This window comes from Microcebus murinus, chromosome 5 (assembly GCF_040939455.1).
Source record: "Microcebus murinus isolate Inina chromosome 5, M.murinus_Inina_mat1.0, whole genome shotgun sequence".
NCBI classification, from domain to species: domain Eukaryota; kingdom Metazoa; phylum Chordata; class Mammalia; order Primates; family Cheirogaleidae; genus Microcebus; species Microcebus murinus.
In genome coordinates, this window is record NC_134108.1 from 49,353,143 (window position 1) to 49,374,268 (window position 21,126).

Below are 21,126 nucleotides of genomic sequence, written 5' to 3' on the forward strand. Positions count from 1 at the left end.
TTCCCTAAGGAAGCAAACAGCTAGGGATTGTCAACTCACCCAGAAAGGTTCTTTCATTTCTGAAATTTTGGTTTAGTCTTTGTTACTTCCATAACTTTCCAATTCTTTAAACACATGACTTTGTAATTTGTGTGTTGTAATTCATCTTTAGTGGAAGTGTGGCCTTTCTACTAAATCCTACTCAAAGTCAAAGTTTGAATCCTTACTTGCAGTACATGTGATGTACTGTAATATCTTTCTACTCTACTTTATTACAAACTAACTTTTGGTCATGATCCACTAAATCAGTGTCAGGATCCACTAATGGATATAACCTACAGTTTGAGAAAAACTGGCCTAATAGATCTCTGGGATAAACTAAGGTATCTGAAAGAGGAGGCTCATCTAAGGAATATAGGTTAAATGAATCTTCTCAGTATTATATGAATTTTTGAACTGTAGAATTTTGCCTATATTTTCCCTTGAGGTCTGACAGTTTCTGCATCCGGCTTAACTTTTCACTGAAATGCCCTCGTAAAATTAATTTTGTTCTACCTTTTTTCTCCAATCCTTTTTCTCAGTCAAAATTTTCTTTTTTATTATTTGTCTTAGGCACTAGTATTATATAATAAACCCATGAATTATCTTATCCTTAAGGATATGACAGTTTCCTTCAAAGAAAAAATAAAAATAGGCCGGGTGCGGTGGCTCAAGCCTGTAATCCTAGCACTCTGGGAGGCCGAGGCGGGTGCATTGCTCGAGGTCAGGAGTTCGAAACCAGCCTGAGCAAGAGCAAGACCCCGTCTCTACTATAAATAGAAAGAAATTAATTGGCCAACTAATATATATATATATATAAAATTAGCCGGGCATGGTGGCGCATGCCTGTAGTCCCAGCTACTCGGGAGGCTGAGGCAGAAGGATTACTTGAGCCCAGGAGTTTGAAGTTGCTGTGAGCTAGGCTGACGCCACGGCACTCACTCTAGCCTGTGCAACAAAGTGAGATTCTGTCTCAAAAAAAAAATAAAAATAAAAAAAATAAATAAATAAAAATAAAACATTCCTGTTCTCCAAAGTAACTCCCTTAAACTTTGGCTATCTCTCTTATATTATTATGTCTTTTACCTCAATAATAAATCACCTCAGTATTTGTTCATTTTTTAAAACTACCAATGACCATAAAAAGGATGTGTGGAAGCAAAATGCTGCCCTTATCAGAATGTACATTCTAGTCAGAAAACAAAGCACCTCGCACCTGGGAGAAATAAGTGAACCAAAACAGGATCACTGGCATTCATTTTCCCCAAATAAAAGAATCCTTAAGTTTTATTTATAAGTTACAGACTATCTTTAATGAAAGCAACCTTATTGCCAAACTTTGCAATGCTAGTAGATGAAGATCTCTGATGACCTTTGAGGCTACAACAATCACGTGACAAAACTGCTGTCTTTCCTACTGTAATCAGACAACTACAGACTTGGTAATGTTGGTCATTTTGTGTTTTTTTCTTTTTTTTTTTTTTGTATTTTTTAATTTGATGAGCTAGTCCTTTAAAAATTTTCCTTGAAAGTAAACTTCTTTTCTTAAATGCTTTGTCTCTGAGTAATTCTTTGATAATTCCATAGACTCCACCAAGATTTTGTGTATTTATCTACCAGAAGTGTATTCATCAACCAAAGCCAAATAAAACACATTGTCCATGGAAAGCAACTCAAGGGCTGTTTGAGGCATACTTTTTTCCAGTCCTAAGGATGTCTCATGCGGCAAGGTTTTAATCTAGTTGATTCTATTTCTTTTTTCTGGCTTTTTATGTTTGACTTTTGTTTCCTGGCCAAGACTGGTTTTCATGCTTGTTCTGATTTGTACACAACCACTTATTTCTCCCTTGGTAGCAGCAGTGTTGAGAATATACATTTTAATGGTCTGTTCTTTGTGAGGTAACAAATGACAGGATATCTGATTGTACTTTAAGTTTGTCTTGAGGATTCTGTTATCTCCTGTCATCTGAGATACATCTTTTCTTTGCCTCTGGGTCTTAATGACATTGGCTTAGTCGAATTGATATCTTTCACTAAGATGTTAGGAAGTTGTGCATATCACTCCCTATATCACTGCTTTATTTCTTGTCTCTGACCATTGATGAAACTCTGTTGTTTTTTTATGTTTATATGCTACTGTGAGTTCAAATTAATTAACAAAAGAATATTTTTTTGCTCACTAGAACAGTGAGTAGCCCTTGGAGATCTGGAGCTGCTATCATCAATCAATGACTCATGCTTTTGGTACTTTAATTACATTTGATCCATCTGTGGCCAATATTATAAACTAAAGTTGGCAGTTCTTTCTGTGTATTAATTTTTTAAAAGCCCCTTTCCTCCCCAAAAAGGAAAGCATAGTTTTTTGTAATAATCAATTTGCGATTACACGTCTTTCTCTAAAGTCAACTTTCTCTCTCCCTCAGGAAAAGGCTGGAGATTAATCAGTCATAAAACTGTCATTTGAACACACTGTTTAAGGATATCTAATTCCAACAGACAAATTCACTATCAAAGAGAAAAAAACCATATACACAACGAATAAAATTTGAAATTCTTTTTATGTGGTTTTAGAGCAAAGGCTAGAAACTTTAAAGGTGTTATTTGGTTTGAGTAAACATTCTGCAAATGCCTGGATTTGTGCTGGAATGGGAATGACTGTTCTGGCTTGTCTGGATTATCACGACCTCTGCAAGAAATCCGAAAGTTCTCAGTGCATACATTTTACTCTTCCCTGCCTCAAAAAAAAAAAAAAAAAAAAAAAAAAAGTAAAGTATAAATACACAAACAAGCCAGGTAAAGATGTGAGAAAGAGCTCTGTTAATAAACCTAAAGTTGTTCCCCAGCTCAACCCACATGTGATTGGACAAGCACTACAAAAAACATATACAAAATATGGAGAAATCCAGCTATAAACTCCCCACAGTTCCATAGCTGGCCCCAATTAACATAGATTCATTTCTAGGATGAGGGTATACCTTTCCTGAGCACATTTGCCTATCTATGGTTCTAAATTGGGAGTGATTTTTCCTGTGCTGGGGATACTTGACAATAACTGGGGACATTGCTGGTTGTCACAGCTGTGTGTACCTGGGTGATGCTGCTAAATATCCTATGGTGCACAGGAGAGCCCACCACGGCAAAAATTATCTGCTCAAAATGTCAATAGTTGCTGAGGTTAAGAAACCTTGCCCTGAAGAAAAATTAATTTGATTATAAAGTCTGTTAAATCTAGAACTCCTTTTAGGGCTGGCTTATAGAGACGATTAAACACTTTTATACATTTAAAGTAAGATAATTAAAAATTTTTAGAAAAGGAATATTGAACTCATTGCTTTAAGTCTGCTGATTCTCTTAATGAATCCTATATGCAGAAGAAAAAAAATGTTTAGCTATGAGTTAAAAATAGCCTTGTTTGGCCGGGTATGGTGGCTCATGCCTGTAATCCTAGCACTCTAGGAGGCAGAGGAGAGAGGATTGCCTGGGCTCAGGAGTTCGAGACCAGCCTGAGCAAGAACCAGACCCTGTCTCTACTAAAAATAGAAAAAATTAGTTGGGCATGGTGGTGCATGCCTGTAGTCCCAGCTACTAGGGAGGCTGAGGCAGGAGGATTGCCTGATCCCAGGAGTTTGAGGTTGCTATGAGATAAGCTGACGCCAGAACACTCTAGCCTGGCAACAGAGCGAGACACTCACTGTCTCAAAAAACAACCCAAAAAACCTGTACTGATGTTTTTAAATCGGTATACCTAGGTTAGACAACCTGGCTTCCTCACATTGTCAAAGAGCATAAAAATTCTGCTGAGAACTTCCCTCTTGAGATTTCCCAAAATCAAAATTCTCTGTATAGATCTTGATGGTCAATGTCAGAATAAAGACATAGGGGATCTGTGATTGGCTAATTTCTGAGATTCCTCCCAACACTTGCCTGTACTCTTTTTCTGTTCCTCACCCTTTGCCTTTAAAGAAACACTTTCTATGAGTATGCTCTGCGGAGTCGTGAATTTTTGAATATCTAACCTTATGAAAATTTTGTGGAGATACTCAACAAATACTTCTTGAATGAATAAATGATGAAACAAACAAATAAAAATGGCTATATGTCTCCTCCTTGATTTTATCACAGTGTAAATTCAAATTTTAGCACATCATTCTAACATAGGCAAAATTTGGGTTTGTTTTCTCATGGAAAGTCAAATTAATTAATGTTTATAGAAATTTACCTAATTTCTAAGCTGATATTAAATTGAGTTGTTTAATAATCTTTGGATACAGATTATTAACACAAGCAATTTGTGTAGGCAAGTAATTTGTAGAGAATAAAAAAATATGGGGTCATCAAAAAACAGTTTTAATATATCCTTACTTTTGTTTTCATACATTGCAATTGACCATCAATGAATAGGTTGAAAGGATATATAAATAACTGAGATATGTTGGTAGACATGTTCATTATATTTAAGAAATGTAAAATAATTTTTGTGTGTCTGTGGAGGGGTTATGTATGCAAAATAATGGATTTTTTGTTTGTCTCTCATGAGAAAGGAGAGTCATTTCTCTTAAAGTGAAAATTTAATTCAGAATGTGAAAGAAACTATTAAAAGATAAGGAGTTATCCTCCTGCCTCAGCCTCCTGAGACTATAGGATTGTACCACCATGCCTGGCCAACTCCAGATTTTTTATTAGCTCAAAACTACTGTAAAAAGTATTCTTCTTATCAATGAGTCCTTAATATAAAAAGAACTTGCTAATCAGTAATAAGTTTAACCTGTGTTAATTATGTATAACATAAGATGTATTAATATAATATATAACAATATATTTTAGCAATTGTGTAACTTCCAGGTTTGACAGAAGCATTCATGGTCACATACAAAGACTCTACAGGGAGTAGACTCACAGGAACAAACTCTTCAGTATAAGCTGATATCAGCAAAACAAAGAGATATCTGTCATACTACCAAAGGATGAGTCAAGATTCTTTAAATATGCAAGTAGATAACTTTATGAAAATTGTTTTACCCCAAATCAAAAAGAATCACCTAGAACTAAATGAATTAAGTGCACTGTCTTCAACAGAATAACACAGACTAAGTAATTTCTAAAGAACAGAAATTAATTTCCTCATAGTTCTGAAGGCTGGGAAATCCAAGGTCAAGGTGATGGCATCTGGTGAGGGCCTTCTTGCTGTGTAATCCCATGGTAGAAGGCTGAAGGGCAAGAGTGGGAGAGAGAGAGAAAAGGGGAGCCAAACTCATCCTTTTATAAGGAAATCCACTCCTGCAGTAATGGCATTAATCCATTCATGAGAGCAGAGCCTTTGTGGCCTAAGCATCTCTTGTTAGGCCTCACCTCCCAACACTGTTTCATTGGGGATTAAGTTTCTAACTCATGTTTTTTGAAGGATGTATTCAAATGTTCTATTTCTAACAGGCATATAAGAAAAATTCCTTTTTTCATCTTAAACTTTCAATAGGCTATCCTTGAATAAACTAGAATGAAATATTCTTTAAATGGTATCATGTTCTAATGGACCCTTTAGAAATCAGATCAATGAAAATTATTTTTAGAGATGAGGTCTTGATATGATGCCCAGGCAGAGTGCAGTGGCTGTTACTAAGTGTGATCATAGTACACTACAGCCTCAAATTCCTGACCTCAAGCAATCCTCCTCCGTCCTCAGCCTCTCTGAGTGGCTGGGACTACAGGCATGCACCAACTTGCTTAGCCAATAAAAATTCTTACTATAATTTATAAGTAATGCATTGTCAGGAAAATGATAAAAATAATGATTCTGTAGAAAATGACATTAAAAAGTATATAAGCAATAATAAAAATGGCTAAATGTTATACAAAGTGTCTTTATTAAGTTCCTTTACGTTTCATAGCCACGTGGCTATTTGCATAGGTTCAATAAGAAACTGTTCTCCTTCCTACCAGGCAATAATTAACAAATTACTTTTGTAATCATGACCCATGCCACAAATCTCATTGAAGTGGCATGGCAGGCCCATTACTAAGTAGCACAGTAACAACTTGGTTGAGGTGAACTGGATGGTTCTTGGTTCCTGATTTCAGTATGTGAACAATATCTAACACACAAAAGTAATGACAACCTTATGAACTTTACAAAGCTTTCAAAGTTTACTCCTAAGTTTTAGTAACACATGGCTCTAGCTTTATTAACCAGCCTACAAGAAGGTCTTTGTGTATTAAGCATCACCTTTTACCTTTTACGACACTTACGTAATAAAACCAAACATCAAAGTAATGATACTGAATCAGAAAATCACTATGCAAATTTATGCTTAAATCCATGCTTTAGAAGAAAATTTGAAGGCAAAATTGATACCTTAACTAGAGGTCATGATGCGTAAGCAATACACATCATATTCGATAGAAAACCAAATAAAACAACACTGCAGTAAAGGATCAACACAGCAGGTCTTGATTGTGTAAACCCTTCAGGTTCCAAAGAAATGTTTGGCCCTTCAACAGCTCCAGGAAGGTAACCTCTAAGTCCTTGGAATAGCCTGCCTAATATGAGTGTTTTTGTTTACCTGGGACCTTAGGCCGTGTGAGATAGTCTAAGCTAACAATGTGATTTTATGGTGGGGTCTTTGGGCCATGCGGTATCAGCTTGATCTTTGGAGGGGTTGCTGACTGAAGGTCAACCATGTGAGCAGTCAGCCTTGCCATGCCTACGTGACCAACCCTTGAGGAAAAAACTATACACCAAGGCTTGGAGGGAGCTTCCCCAGGTAGCAATACTCCAAGAATGTTGTAGTAAGTTGTTGCTGTAGAATTAAGTGCTGTCTGCAAGACTTCACTGGAAAAGGACAACTGGAAGCTTGTGCTTGGTATCTCCTGGATTTTGCTCTATGTTCCTTTTTTCAGTTGCTGATTTTAATCTGCATTCTTTCACTATAATATACCATAACTGTAAGCATAACAGCTTTTCTGAATTCTGAGTCCCTCTAGTGAATCACTAAACCTGACAGTGGTCTTGGGGACTACCTGAAAGAAAACAATGAGATAAAGTAACATTAACAAAAACAATCACCTTGGCTAGTTCTCATTCCCCGAGTAAATGAAATGTTGAGTCTTTCCTGTAAGTTAGTCTCTTTAATAACTATGTCCCTGATTTTGGTAATGCTGTTGCCTGAAGATACATGATGACCTTTTTGGACATGATAATTATTTGAGAAAATTTATTCCACCATGAAAAGAATAACTAAACTTGGTGACTTTGGTATTTTGTAGTTTTTTTCCTTTAAATATTTTTCATTTTTTAATTTCATAAGCCTGTCTTTCTAAAACTTGTACTCCCTTGCAAATCCTCTTTGCATATAGACTCCTTTTCTGAATGCTTTAGTTTTTGAGTGGTTTATATTTTTATTTCTGTAGATTGTAGTTTGAATGAATAGTATTTTAGTAGAATAGTTTAAGAGAATCAAACTCTACTTTTTGTGGCATATCTACCTATAGGAATGCTCTGAGAATAAGAAATCACAGACAAATATCCTACCCAAATAGCAAAGGCACAGCCTCTTTCTACGTGACAGTCATTTTGTAAAAGACAAGAAAAAAGGACCTTGTCTGAAAATTTAGCTTAGTCCACCACTTAAATCATACCATAAGAAACAATCAAAGTATATAATACTGATATAAATTCTTCCAAGTTTAACAGCAGAGAAATTATATACCTAACAGAACAAGTTTTTTAAAGACCAGTTATATTTGGGATTAAAGCAGACATTCCTAACCTAGAATTAATTTCTTTTAACACTGCTACTGGATTTCCCTAGCTTTAAAATTGTAGCTTAGTTCACTTTTAGAAAATGAAAGCAATAATGCTTTTTATGTGCTCAAGCACTTCCATAGTTAAGATATTAATAATGCTATTCTCTTACATATATCACAGATTTTGGATTAGCTATCTCTGAAAATACTTTTTAAGGTACCAAAGATAGTTTTGCTTGAAATTACAAGTTATAAAACTATTCATGTTCCATAGAATTCTCAGGAGTATTTTTAAATTTAATTTTATGTGGGTTTCCTGTGTACCAAAACGGCTTATGTTTTAAATAACACATTTGTAAAGTTAAAAGGACCTACAGTGATGAAGAGTGAAATACCTTCCAATTCAGCCAGAAGATTCTGGACAACTGCCCTGTAAACATCAATCTTGTATTTCAGGCAAGAAATGATTCACATTCTGTTCTAGTTCAGTAATAGGTTTTTCTAAGAAATACCCTACAAATCAATGTACATTTAACTTTAAGGCAAACTAACAAAAACAAAAAAACAAAACCCTTCTAAGATTTTTCAGAGCCTGTCCTAAAATTTATTTAATCAGATTAGGCAAAGTCAGGTCAAAAGTACCTTATTTTTGCTGTGATCTGAAGGTCTGGCTCATTTTACAATCACCTTTTCATAAAGACTAAAATATTTTTAACTAGGCCGGGCGCGGTGGCTCACGCCTGTAATCCTAGCACTCTGGGAGGCCGAGGCGGGCGCATTGCTCAAGGTCAGGAGTTCAAAACCACCCTGAGCAAGAGCGAGACCCCGTCTCTACTATAAATAGAAACAAATTAATTGGCCAACTAATATATATAGAAAAAATTAGCCGGGCATGGTGGCGCATGCCTGTAGTCCCAGCTACTTGGGAGGCTGAGGCAGGAGGATTGCTTGAGCCCAGGAGTTTGAGGTTGCTGTGAGCTAGGCTGATGTCATAGTACTCTAGCCCAGGCAACAGAGTGAGACTCTGTCTCAAAGAAAACAAAACAAAACAAAACTGCATTTTAGGAATATAGAACAGGAAATATAATGGTATTGATTAAAATGGAACTTGTTTCTATAAAACATATAAAACTTATTCATAATAGTGTTTCTGAGATAAACAGTAGATTGCCACAAGCCATAGCAGGGGATTTGGGTATTCCTGTTTTAAACTATCCTGCTTTTCTCCACAACATCAATCAAATTCATTCTCACTATATATTCATTAAGAACCAACTTTTTCTTCTCTAAACAACATTAAGAGCTACATTCAAAGTTATAATCCAGTATTCACAATGTTTCACAAAACATTAGCTACCTTTATTATGTATGATGTGCTCTGGTATTTTCAATGCTATATCATTTTTAAAATGCTGGTAGTGACCCACTAACTTGATTTGACAATCCACTAATATTATATGACCTACAGTTTGAAAAACACTGATTTGATCCAACTTATGAAGAAGCCAAAGTATAAGGAAATGGAGTGGCTTAAGTTCATAAGGAAATTAATAGCAATCATTTGCATAATTCTGTGCAAGGCAATAACTGGCCTCTAGAATACAATTTTTCTGTATATATCTTATTTTTCTGTTTTAGTCTAAGTCATTATTGTTTGATTTTTCCCCATTTTCTTACCATTTACTTCAATGTTTCATACCCACTTATACTACTCATGCTTTTGAATTTGATACTAGTTATAGACTGGTTGTAGATAGCATATGTTTGGAATTACTAAATGAACTGGTATCTCAATCAACAAGCCTAATAGAGAGTGACAATCCTAGATGAATATTGCTACCAGGCAAAAAAGCAAGTGAAAGCTACAAAAATAAAGATCAAGAACGGAGAAATTACAAACAGGCTAACTCCCAAAGCACTTTATCAATAGATGAGAACAAACATTTATTATAGTAGGCAAATATTTACTGAGCATCTGCTCTGTGGTGGTTATTATACCTCTTATGGCACCTATTGTTCTCTTTTAACTTATATACATGTCTTACCTCCCTTACCAGACTATAACTAACTTGAAGACAGAATCTACACATAATATGTCTTTGAATCTCCCATAGCATCTAGCACCGTATCTTTAGATCAATACTTGATTATTAGAGATAAATAAGTACTTGCTGAATAAGCAAGTCAAACATACCGATATCCAAATAAGAAACCCTTGGCATCATAATATCAAACAAAACATCATTCTGAGTACCTGTTGTCTGTGAAAACACACCCTGCCCAAGCAAATAATATTGGGCTCTTTTTAACTTGTGGTTATGCAATATATGTTCACATATCCTGGAAAGGCAATTCAGTAGAACAGCTGAACTGGGACCTGAAACAGCAGTGCCCAATCCAATATGTTCACTTGGGTAAGACCACCAAATAAGGTTAATGTATTTTCATGCAATAAAATTACCAAACAAACATTTACTGAGAGGCTACTTTGGGGCTAGGTAATGTGCTAGGTACTTGGGCTACAGTGGTAAGCAAGAAAGCACCCTGCCCTCACATAGCTGTCAGTCTGTGGGGAAGACAAATAAGAAGAAAGTGTGCCAAATGCAAAGATAGGAGGAAATACCTAGAAGAGGCAGCTAAGCCAGATTTAGGAGGCAGTGGGATGAGAGGGGGCTTAAAGAGGGCTTATTAGAGGAAGATATAAACTGACACCTGAAGATTGAGGGAAAGCTAGACAAGCAAAGACAAAGAAGGAAAAATTTAGGCAGAGAGTATGGTGGATAACACCACCTTTATTTTAAAAGATTTTTCTAGAAAGCTGATTATATTACTCATATAACTTTTTACTTGTCCTTTGACAGACAACTCATAATCCCCAACATTCTTCCCACAACCCCAAACCCCAAGATCCAATCCCCCTTCCCCTTCAGCTCATGAACCAGACTGTTGAACTGGTCATTAACTAGTCTTATGTTGTCACGAACTTGCCTCAGAGAATAAAGTAATAGGAGATAAATTTTCTTCTCTAGTGTTCTTTCCTAAAACTGTTAAACACATAGTTACACATTAGACCATGCATATATAATAAAAAATAAATTTCTTTGGTGGTATGGTGGTAATTTATAATTCTAATGATCGCCTATGACATTTAGTAAAATCTTGCACCAAATGGGAATTCAATGAATCTATTCCAATAAAAACACTACCAGTAAACCTACCAGGAAAAAAAACCCACCTAATTCTTTAAGTAGACAATTACTCAACAGCTATAATAAAAACAAACTCTGCCCAGACATTATTTTAAAGCCTTAACTTTATATTTTTCTATGTCTAATTTTCTTTACATGACAAAATACCACCACCACCAACAAAAAGGAATTGAAAGAAAAGTGCATGAAAATAAGTAGATAAGATAGGATGAAAAAGGCTGAGGTGTTGACAAGGTCTATTTAATTACCAAGAAGTAAATTTATTTTCATATTAGTGACAGTCAATATTATTTTTATTTATTTATCCTCATCTCGCTTTAATTAAAAGTGTAACGGCACCTATAAAGAGCCTTTTTAAAATCTCACAGATGCTATTATGCCTTAGAGAGGTTTGTCTTGTCATATGTCTGGGAGTCAGCTTATACTTATCTGAACTTTACATAAAATTAAGCATTCTCAGTAGGCAAAGCTTTAGTTACAGCTGAATAGAGTTCCAGGAAACCCCATTAAGAGTTTCATTATTTGCTCTACACCAATAATGGCAGCTGGTGCAATTCTGGCCACAACATTCATGCCTTCCATTGTGCATGACCAAACGGCTTTTTCTCCCTTAGACTGATCTCTACATGTCAAATTTTTATTTAATTTTTTGATATTTTATCACAGATTAATAATATTACTTTATGTTAAAATTACACTTTTAAAGTAATAAAGCTACAAAAAAAATCTTGAAGATAATTTTCAAGTACACCATTCCCCGCCAGTTTACTACAATAAGTATCTCCCACTTTAATCTTACATTGTTGAAAACTGAACATTTCCCTTTAACTTTTCTATGTTTAGCTAGAACCTCATAAAAATGGCTGGGTTGCCAATGACCCACCCAAGTACAGTTAATTCAAGATTTCAACTCCCTTTTTCCAGTATTAGAATATTCACAATACCTGCTGCTTCAAACACTGGAACTCTCTAGTTTCACAATTTCATCAATGTTGAGAGCTGCCTTGGCTAGAAAATTCCATTTTTGCAATTTCTAAATAAATAAAAAAAAAACAACTCTGCTTTTTACTTAAGTGAACAAAATCAATGAAATCATACTAAGTTTCTGCTAGGCAGAGCACAGCTGTGGAGTTGCTATAGCAACTCTTGTACACTGACCATAGACTGCCCCATCCAGGAAAGAAATCTTTTGCTCCACCCCCTGAAGAGTCTAAGGCCTTGGCAAGCATGCAGTCTGTCAGCAGAGATACATTTTCAGTTCAGTTGCTGTAATGGAGCACCAAGACACCATTATTTATTGTCCCTCACTAATAAATGTCACCTCAGCAACCAAAACAGACTCCAAATCAGGTTGCTGTACGTAACTATGTATATTTCTGTACCATGGTAGAACTGTATTCTTTACCTCTACCCATTAGAAACCTGGGTTAGGAAAGAAGCCAAAGCAATTTCTCTTTAGACATAAGAAAAAAGAAAAAAGGACCTAAATAAATTAGAATCTTCCCACTTTTACTAAGAATATATTTAGGTCTTTGCTTTTTAGGCTTTAAACCACGCAAACTTGTGTTCTACAACGATTTCTTTTTTGTTACTCAGATTCAAAAAACGTTTATTGAGTTTTTCAGTGTCAACCCTTTTGCTGAGGGAATTCTCAATTGAAATATTCAAGTGTTCCTAAAGTGACTTAAATTTTTTTATGGTAATTATTTTTAGCAATACATCTTCACAAGTAATGACTTTATTGATAAATTAAATATATTCAGTTCCCTTTCTAAATGCATAGGAAACAAAGGCACAGAAATATAGGGCTGTATTATGGTCCTGGTGGGTTTTTTGATAAGTTTAAACTATAAAACTCATATCCTTAAGGATGAAAGGCACAGTAGAAAAATAGGTAAGGTGATAAAACTGAGTTCAGATGAAACACCCTCTGGAACATCTCCAGGTCTAAGGAGCTTATGGGGGAGGAGGTGTCAAAGCCGGCAAAGGAGGGGAAGGATATATACTTACAAAATAGGTGCGGTCGCACCACCTGGGGGTTGGACTGCTTGATGTTTTGGCAAAGCGGGGGGCGGGCGGAGGAATGGCAGGGCCAATATATGTAACCCTAACAATATTTGTAACCCCATAATATGATAAAATAAAAGGAAAAAAAAAGCCAGCAAAGGGCACATGTACTATTTAAACCAGAAGGAGAGAAACTTTCATCTCTGCCACTAATTACTTTCCAGGACAATCCCAAGTATCAATCTGCCCATCTTCAGTCCTCTCCCCATTTCCAGGCATGGAAAGATCTTCTAACATGGCACCTCTTCTCACCATTAGAATGAATCACAGTTCTCCTTCTCCCCAGAAGGTCCACAATTACCCACTTTCTCCTACACACATTTTTTGGGAATTACCTAGGAAAACAGAAAGAAAAACTGGCTTTAAAAAACTGCTTTTCTGAGCTTCTCTCAGCTTTTCTCAGCTTCCTGAGATCCTGACCTAAATATTTTTTCACACCTGTATCTTGAACACTGCCTCCGCTGAGGATTCAGAGAATAAGTAAACATGTCCATCTATCCCTTCGGAATCACTATCTCTTAGACTGCTACCCTATATTCTGAGCTCCTCCCTGCTATTACACCTCTCCTGCCTGTCCTCTATATTTACTTCAATTGATGACTCCAGTTCTCTAGCTGCTCCAGAGGATTTGAGTGAGAAACCAAGAGTACAGAAGAGTCATACTAGTTTCTATAGACTTCTGGAATGATAGGTCAACAAGTGCAAATTTATTATAAAGCATGTATACACAAAGAAATCTATTATGACATCATTGATTTTAAAATATAAAAAATAAAAATGTACCATATTTCCCTGGATAAGGTAATTAAATGTGCAATTTCTTCTTCCTATACTTTCTTATTAAAAATATATCACTTTTGTAGGTTTTAAATTCACAATCTCAATTTACATGGATGAACATTATACACAATGCAAAGAATAAAATTCACCAAAGTTATAAAGTAAGATAAAATAAGCCACTGGTATTTAAGAAACTAGATTTTTAAAAGAGAATGGGAATAGCACAAGAAAACTTCTGCAATGAAGTTATGACAGTAACTTGAGGAAATAACTATAACTTTATCTCCTAAAAATTAAGTTTATGGGTTCCTATTTGTAATTGTCACATAAAACTTTGATTAAAAGCTTCTTCACAAAACTGGAGGACTATAATGCTTTTCACTTTTCAAAAGAGACAAACATTTCATACCTTTAAAACAGGATAGGGAGGAAACACCAGGAAAAACACCAGGAAAGTTAAAAGACCTTTCTGTACTCTGTTCATTTAACATTAATTCTTAAGATTATAAGCCTTCTAAATAAAAAAGTGGAATCGTACTTGTATCTCAGATTTAAGTTAATTTTAGTATAGTTTCTTAGATTTAGCTTAAGATATTTGCAAACTGAACAAAGTTCTAAGACATGATAAGGTTGGGGACTTTTGTTAATAAGAAAAATAAAAAAGCAATCATTTTTTATTTGGGACTCTTAGTAGGTCATTAGGTATTAATTTAAAAATACTACAACTTCATGTTTTATAGAGGCTAGAAACATAATTCAAAATTTCACAAAGGTATATTAAATTAAAACCACTTTAGACAACTCAAGATCTCATTGACAAAGTTCATTTAAGGTGACACAGTTCTGCTATTGTGTTACTGTTCCCACATGATATCATCTCTCCTCAATTTCACTTGAAGATTATGAACTCGTATTGGATGAAAGTTGTTGTTTTTCTGAAAAGGATTAGTTTCATTCAAACATTTTCTGGGGCTATTTTTTATGTTCTTTGATCCTTTAGGGCAGATGTCTTCTCTCTGAATACCTGAAGCTTCACTCATCTTTGAGTTTTGAACTTTTTGCTGCAGTTTACGGACCTGGAAAGAAAAAAAATCTAATATTTTTAGTAAAAAATATACTGAAAATATATTCTACAATAGATGGATTGCATTGATGGTTTAAAGATTACATTAAATTAAAAAGTTCAATTCAGTAAGTTTTTACTTATCAAACATTTGTTACATGCCTAATACCGTGCTAGTCACGTAGAAATGTAATGAATAAAACAGTTCTTGCTTTCAAGGAGCTTATTGCTGTTAGTGAAATAAAAGCATATACATGACAGCTAGAGAATACTTCAAGCCAGGATAAGTTTGAGTAGGACAAAAAATGTGTATGTAAGAAGACCAAAGTAGGACAAGATCAATATGGCCTGGAGAAGTTGAAGAAAAGGTTGTATGGAAGATATGAAACTGGTAAAAACTGGAGAATAAAGGAAAAGGACCTTTTAGGTGATATTACCAGCAAAGCAAATTGGTTTTAAAATGAGCATTGAGTTTATAGCGTCAAATATATATACATACTTATACACACACACACACATACATACATATGAAATCTTAAAAGTATTCCTGAGTTTAAAGTACTATTGAATATTTAAAAAAATTCAAGGGAATAAATATAACTTTATCTTTTGAGGAGTGTCTGGTAATAATGGGGGCAGATAGAATTAAAACAAAAATAATACCTATCAACTAATTAAAAAACATTTCTTCAAAGTCTAACCCATTACTTTGTCTATTTCACTTATGCATAGGTCTAATTTGTAGAGCTGATCCAGACTTTAGATGATTACCTGTTTCTCTATTTGGCTAAGAGGTAATTTTTATTACAGATATTATCAAATTGATCATAAAATGTTTGAAAATTTATACTGCTATAGCTGTTATAGAATATAAATTTTGCTTTTCAAAATATTATATAGACTAAGTTTTAAAAATATGATTATTCTTTTATTCCTTTCAAGTTTCTCCTATGTAATTCCAAGAAAGTATATAGTTGTATAATATTCGCTCTAAAACAATCATATGAAAATTCTTATTTACTATCACCTTAAAAGCCAATAAAGTAAAAATATTTGTTTCAAAAGTTTCATTTCTTTCTTTATTGGCCATAAGAGAATAAAGGCAATCACATTCTACATCTTTTATTACTTTCCTATAAAAGGGGGCAGGGCTTATTTGTGAGGTTAATGTATCACTAACTTATATGAATGATGATTATATCCATAGGCAGATGGTTACATGATGAGGCTTGTAGGTTCCTAGAAAGGCTCCTTATGCCTTGTGCTCCAGCAGTATAACAGTAGCTGAAAATTCAACCTATGGAGTCATTGTCTTGGGATAAAATATTATATTCCATGATTCTTCTGTTCAAATACTAAAATTGTTATGCTATTCTTTGTTCTTAAGACTTCTCAAACAAGTACAGAGTTCCCCTTACCACACCTGTTCTACGCACTTTAGCTAGGTGAGTACAGGTCCCCAGGAATGGAACACAGCACGGCATGTTTTGAGAAAGGGGAAATAGTGCTTTAGAGATTGGGGTACTGCATGAGGAGCCAGGTTTATGTATGGTACTGAATTAGAGACCTGCTGATATAAGGGGCATCATTAAGGCATTAGAGGAGAGAAGGATAAGGGAAAAGAATGCTAAACGGGCAACCAGAGAGCTGCTAAGGTAAAATTACCCTACCTTACATTTTCCCCAAAGCCATTTCTAAATACACAACTAAACTTTCTTGCTCATTTTTAAAAATATTAACTTGAGAGAGTTACGTAGGAGGCCCATATTATTCCAATGGCTCTATTCTGTAACAAGTCTAAGTTATTTCTGTCTATCTTGTCACTAAATCCCACACATGGACCTCAAATTTGGAAGGTCATACAGAGATGTAACAGTAAATCCAGATATTTTATCTTTTTATTAAAATATTTTACTAAAGCCTTCTTACACTGTCTTGATGCTTCTTCAGTTTGGAAATTTGTTCCCCTTTAATTTCCATTTTCTTGACTAAATGCTCTAGTTCACATTCTATGTCATCACAGACTGAATAGCTTTCAGTTTCCTTCATTTGTTTCAGTAATTCTTGATGCTCCCTATGAAAGGAAAGCAAATATCAAGCACTGTTATAGTTTATAGTATATGTTTTTGCCATAATTAAAACATTGTTCAATCATAAATTTTAGTCAGAGTTAAATATTAATCTTCAAAAACAGTTTCTTCCATTAGGGTTGTGTAATTAAATATATGGTAAATATAATCAGGCTCTTGTGATTAAATACAATTAGAAATATCTTAAACGTAAGCTGCTAAACAACTTTTAACAAAAATCTGAATTCTTGATGCTCATAGCTAAATGTTGTCAATTGTTCTATGTCCTTAACTAGAGGCATTAAATGGCTCTCTTCTTAAATAATTCCAACTCAGAATTATTGATGCAATATTTTTGAAAGAATTCCAGCTGTGAAAATATTTGCCTGAGAAATCCCTGGATTTAGAGTTAGCTTACTCTATGAAATAATGTCAATATGTAATAACTAGCTATATCTTCTACAGAAGTCTTAGATCAACTAGTTGGCCAGCCAAATCACACAGTTCTGGAATTTCTGTTGGATATATATTTAAACATGGGGCATTATATAATGTATCCCATACAGAAATCTTCCTTACTGTGGATGCTGCTTCAAAATTTGTAATGCAGACCTACCAAAGTCTAAAATAAGGAATTTCATTCCTACTTGTGTAATGAAATCATTCATTTAACTAAAAGATTCTATAAAATCTTTTATGAGTTATAATCTAAGGTCACCAGACCCTATGTATTAGAATGATAGTAATATCTATCTATCAGTCCAGATCTTGGGAATATAGAAACTCCTTAGATTAGAATAATAGTAATTACACACAATTAAAATTTTAAATAGTACCAATAAATACAATGAAAAATCAGTAACAATAAATCTGTTCAAATGGCCAGGTAAGACCTTTAAGAATTTATAAACGGCACTGCTCTTAAGACTGAGAAGAAAAAAGGATATCTAAGAATCTTTCTACTTCTCCTGATAAAGAATAAAAATACTTACACACTCATTTGGTCCAGCTCATCCTGCAATGCCATTAAAAGTTCAGATAAATTGTCACAAATGGAAACGGACTTTTCTGAGTCAGAAGGTATAGCTTTACACTGAGAAGTTTTTCTAATAGGCTTGTAGAGACATCTAGGCTCAGTCACTTCAGAAGGTTTCTGAAGGATATGTGGGCCACAACGTTGCATCATCTGCAGAAGGTTTTGCACACTCGCATTCACAGAGCAGCTTGCACTGGAAGACTTAAGGGGAAAAGAAATAGCTCAGAACAATTTTAAACAACTGATGACATTTAAATAGCACTTACAATGAAGCAGGAGTTTTTTGAACAACTATCTTTACTTTTTTCTCTCTCACCTTTTCAGACACAAAAGGCAGTGCTCCAAAGTTTGAATAAATTTGCTGAGGTGCTCCTCTCTTTAAACATTTCATTTTCTGGAGATTGACAAGGGAAAAGTAAACAAAAACTTATCTTAAAAGATATTTATAATATGAAGACCTCTCAAAACTTAATAGTAAATAAACAATGCATTTTGAAAATAGACAAAAGACATGGACAGAAATTTCACTGAAAAAGACGTATGATGGCAAATAAAAGATATGAAAAGATATTCAGCATCATTAGCTATTAGGGAAATGCAAGTTAAAATTACAATGAAATATCACTGCACATGTATCAGAATGGCCAAAATCAAAAATAGTGACACCAAATGTTGGCAAGCATGCAGAGAAATTGGATCGGTCATATATTGTTGGTGGGACTACAAAATGGTACAACCATTCTGGAAGACAGTTGGGCAGTTTCTCATAAAACTAAACAAGTACTCATCATATAACCCAACAATTGCTCTCTTAGGCATTTATCCCAGGAAATGAAAACTTATGTTCACACAAAAACCTGTACACAAGTGTTCATAGCAGCTTTATTTGAAATAACCTCAAACTGGAAACAATCAAATATCCTTCAACAGATGAATGGTTAAACTGTGGTACATCCATTATGTGAAATACCATACAGTAATAAAAAAATGTACCGATATATGCAACAACTTGGATGGCTCTCAAAGGGAAAAAGCCAATCCCAGAAGCTGAGTAAAAAAAGCCAATCCCAAAAAGTTACACACAGTATAATTGTATTTATTTAACATGCTTGAAATAACAAACTATAGAGATAGTAAACAGATTATATGTTGCCAGTGGTCAGGGAAAGCGATGTGTAGTTATAAAGGGATTGCATGAAGGAGCCTTATGGTGGTGGAACAGTTCTGTATCTTGATTGTTGTGATGGGTACAGGAATCTACACATGTGATAAAACTATATAAATTCTCCTACTGCTGTCAGTTACCATCTAGAATTACAGCACTAATTATGTCCATATTCTTCTCAGAAGCCTTCAGTGGTTCTCAACTATTTATAGATAAAAGTTCAAATTTTTACCATGGCATTCAAGGTTAGCCATTATCTCACCCCATCCTGCATTTTCAGTTTTAATTTCACTATGACCCCGGCTCACCACCACTACTGGACCTATAGGTCCCTGGAAAAACCAACAATTTCCTCAAGCTGTAATACATTTCTCCTCATCTCGGTCTGTCAATACTTATTAATCTACCCAGCTGTCTTTAGTGCTGCTTTTTGCATTACCCTTCACATATTTCTTTATCTACACAGCACCACAACACTTTGTTTATACCTCTTTTAAGCTTTTATTATACTCTAATATTTGTATATTTATCTGTTTCTCATAAATTTACCTCTTTATTACATAGAGACACCAGTCTATGGCATCAAGATATATAAGTTGAATGAATTCTGAGTTATGTCGAGGATATGAAGACACAGTGTGAGTGGAAGCAGGTCTGTCATAGAGGCTTCCTGAAATCTGGTCCTACCTTCAGCAACATTAATGTCCCTTCATCATTAAAGGGAGACAGTATAATTTGCAAATCTCATGAACTTGTAATTTGAACTAAGTACTTTTATAAAGTGATTTTGCTGTTAATTATTCTCTTGTCTTCCAGGAGCTACTTTTTCTTCCCTTTTTTTTTCAACCTCCCTGCACCTTCACTATTTTTACAATGAATAAGTCAATATTTGTTCTTCTTGCAAATTACTGATAGTGATTTTCTATTTGGCTTTGTGGCTTTGAATCTCACTGCACAAACAAGACACAAAACAAATATTTAAGGAAGGAATAAGCAAAAAACATATAAAGTTGCATTGGGAAAATGTTTTTCATTATTGTAGTTTGAACATTCTTTAAAAGAAAAAATTATGAAAAATACAGCCAAAGTAATGAATATTAATTCTTATTTATGTAATAAAAGAGGACTGGGCATGGTGGTTCTTGCCTGTAATCCTAGCACTCTGTGAGTCTGAGGTGGGAGGACCACTTGAGATCAGGAGTTCAAGACCAGCCTGAGCAAGAGTGAGACCTCATCTCTGCTAAAAATAGAAAAATTAGCTGGGCATTGTGGCATGCACCTATAGTACCAGCTACTCAGAAGGCTGAGGCAGAAGGATCTCTTGAGCCCAGGAGTTGGAGGCTGCAGTGAGCTATGATTACACCACTGCATTCTACCCAAGGCAACACAGTGAGACTTTGTCTCAAAAATTTAAAAAAAGTAGCCAAAGTTAAGTATTATGTTCTCTCCATTATTTTATCCACAGAGTAAGCATACAGTAGCGGACAGAATTCTCAAATAGCATCCCTGACTCTCATAGCAAATGGCACACAGAAACACTCACTACATGCAAAATGAATAAATAGTAATAATGGTCATCAAAACTATAATCCTAGAATCATAAGATTAAAAGAGATTTAAATTTTTTTCTTACCATTATATATAATTAAGAAGGTAAAGCTACAATATATCCAAAACATCAATTCATCTAAACAAAATATTGGTCAATCTATAAAGTACTAACTCCCCAATCCTTATTTTCAGGCAAATTCAAAGGATATGAGTATAGAAAGAACAAATAATAATAAATTCCCTATAGAAATTCCCTATATAACCTGTAAGTTAACAGGTCTGTAAAAAAAAAAAAAATACTGTTTTTTATTGTGCATGTATTACATAAAACTGCTTTCAGGATTTATTGTGTTATCAGCATCTACTGTGTTGTTTAGTGCCTCTTTTATAAAGTATCACAAAATACATTTCTCCAGGAGTTTAAAACT

General features: G+C 34.6%; 2 protein-coding genes across 5 annotated transcripts in view; both read right to left on the reverse strand.

The window, feature by feature from the left end:
* Nucleotides 1–13,647, reverse strand: part of CCDC162 (putative uncharacterized protein C6orf183) — a 39,780-nt gene extending 26,133 nt beyond the window's left edge. Inside the window, exon 1 of the mRNA XM_020287166.2 lies at nt 11,912–13,647. The gene's annotated coding sequence lies outside the window, so the exon portion shown is untranslated. The remainder of the gene's footprint in view (nt 1–11,911) is intronic.
* Nucleotides 13,648–13,796: 149 nt separating this feature from the next.
* The window catches only part of CEP57L1 (centrosomal protein 57 like 1), a 57,111-nt gene continuing 49,781 nt past the window's right edge, over nt 13,797–21,126 (reverse strand). For 3 of the 4 annotated variants that reach the window (XM_012753094.2, XM_012753093.3, XM_012753095.2), the window contains exons 10-13: nt 18,299–18,376; nt 17,939–18,183; nt 16,807–16,951; nt 13,800–14,890 (exon numbers count right to left, since the gene is read on the reverse strand). In XM_012753094.2, the coding sequence (XP_012608548.1) occupies nt 14,669–14,890; nt 16,807–16,951; nt 17,939–18,183; nt 18,299–18,376 (690 nt within the window). In that variant the 3' untranslated portion in view covers nt 13,800–14,668. Of the gene's footprint in view, nt 14,891–16,806; nt 16,952–17,938; nt 18,184–18,298; nt 18,377–21,126 lie in introns of all 4 variants that reach the window. The other variant, XM_012753098.2, reaches the window with a different exon arrangement.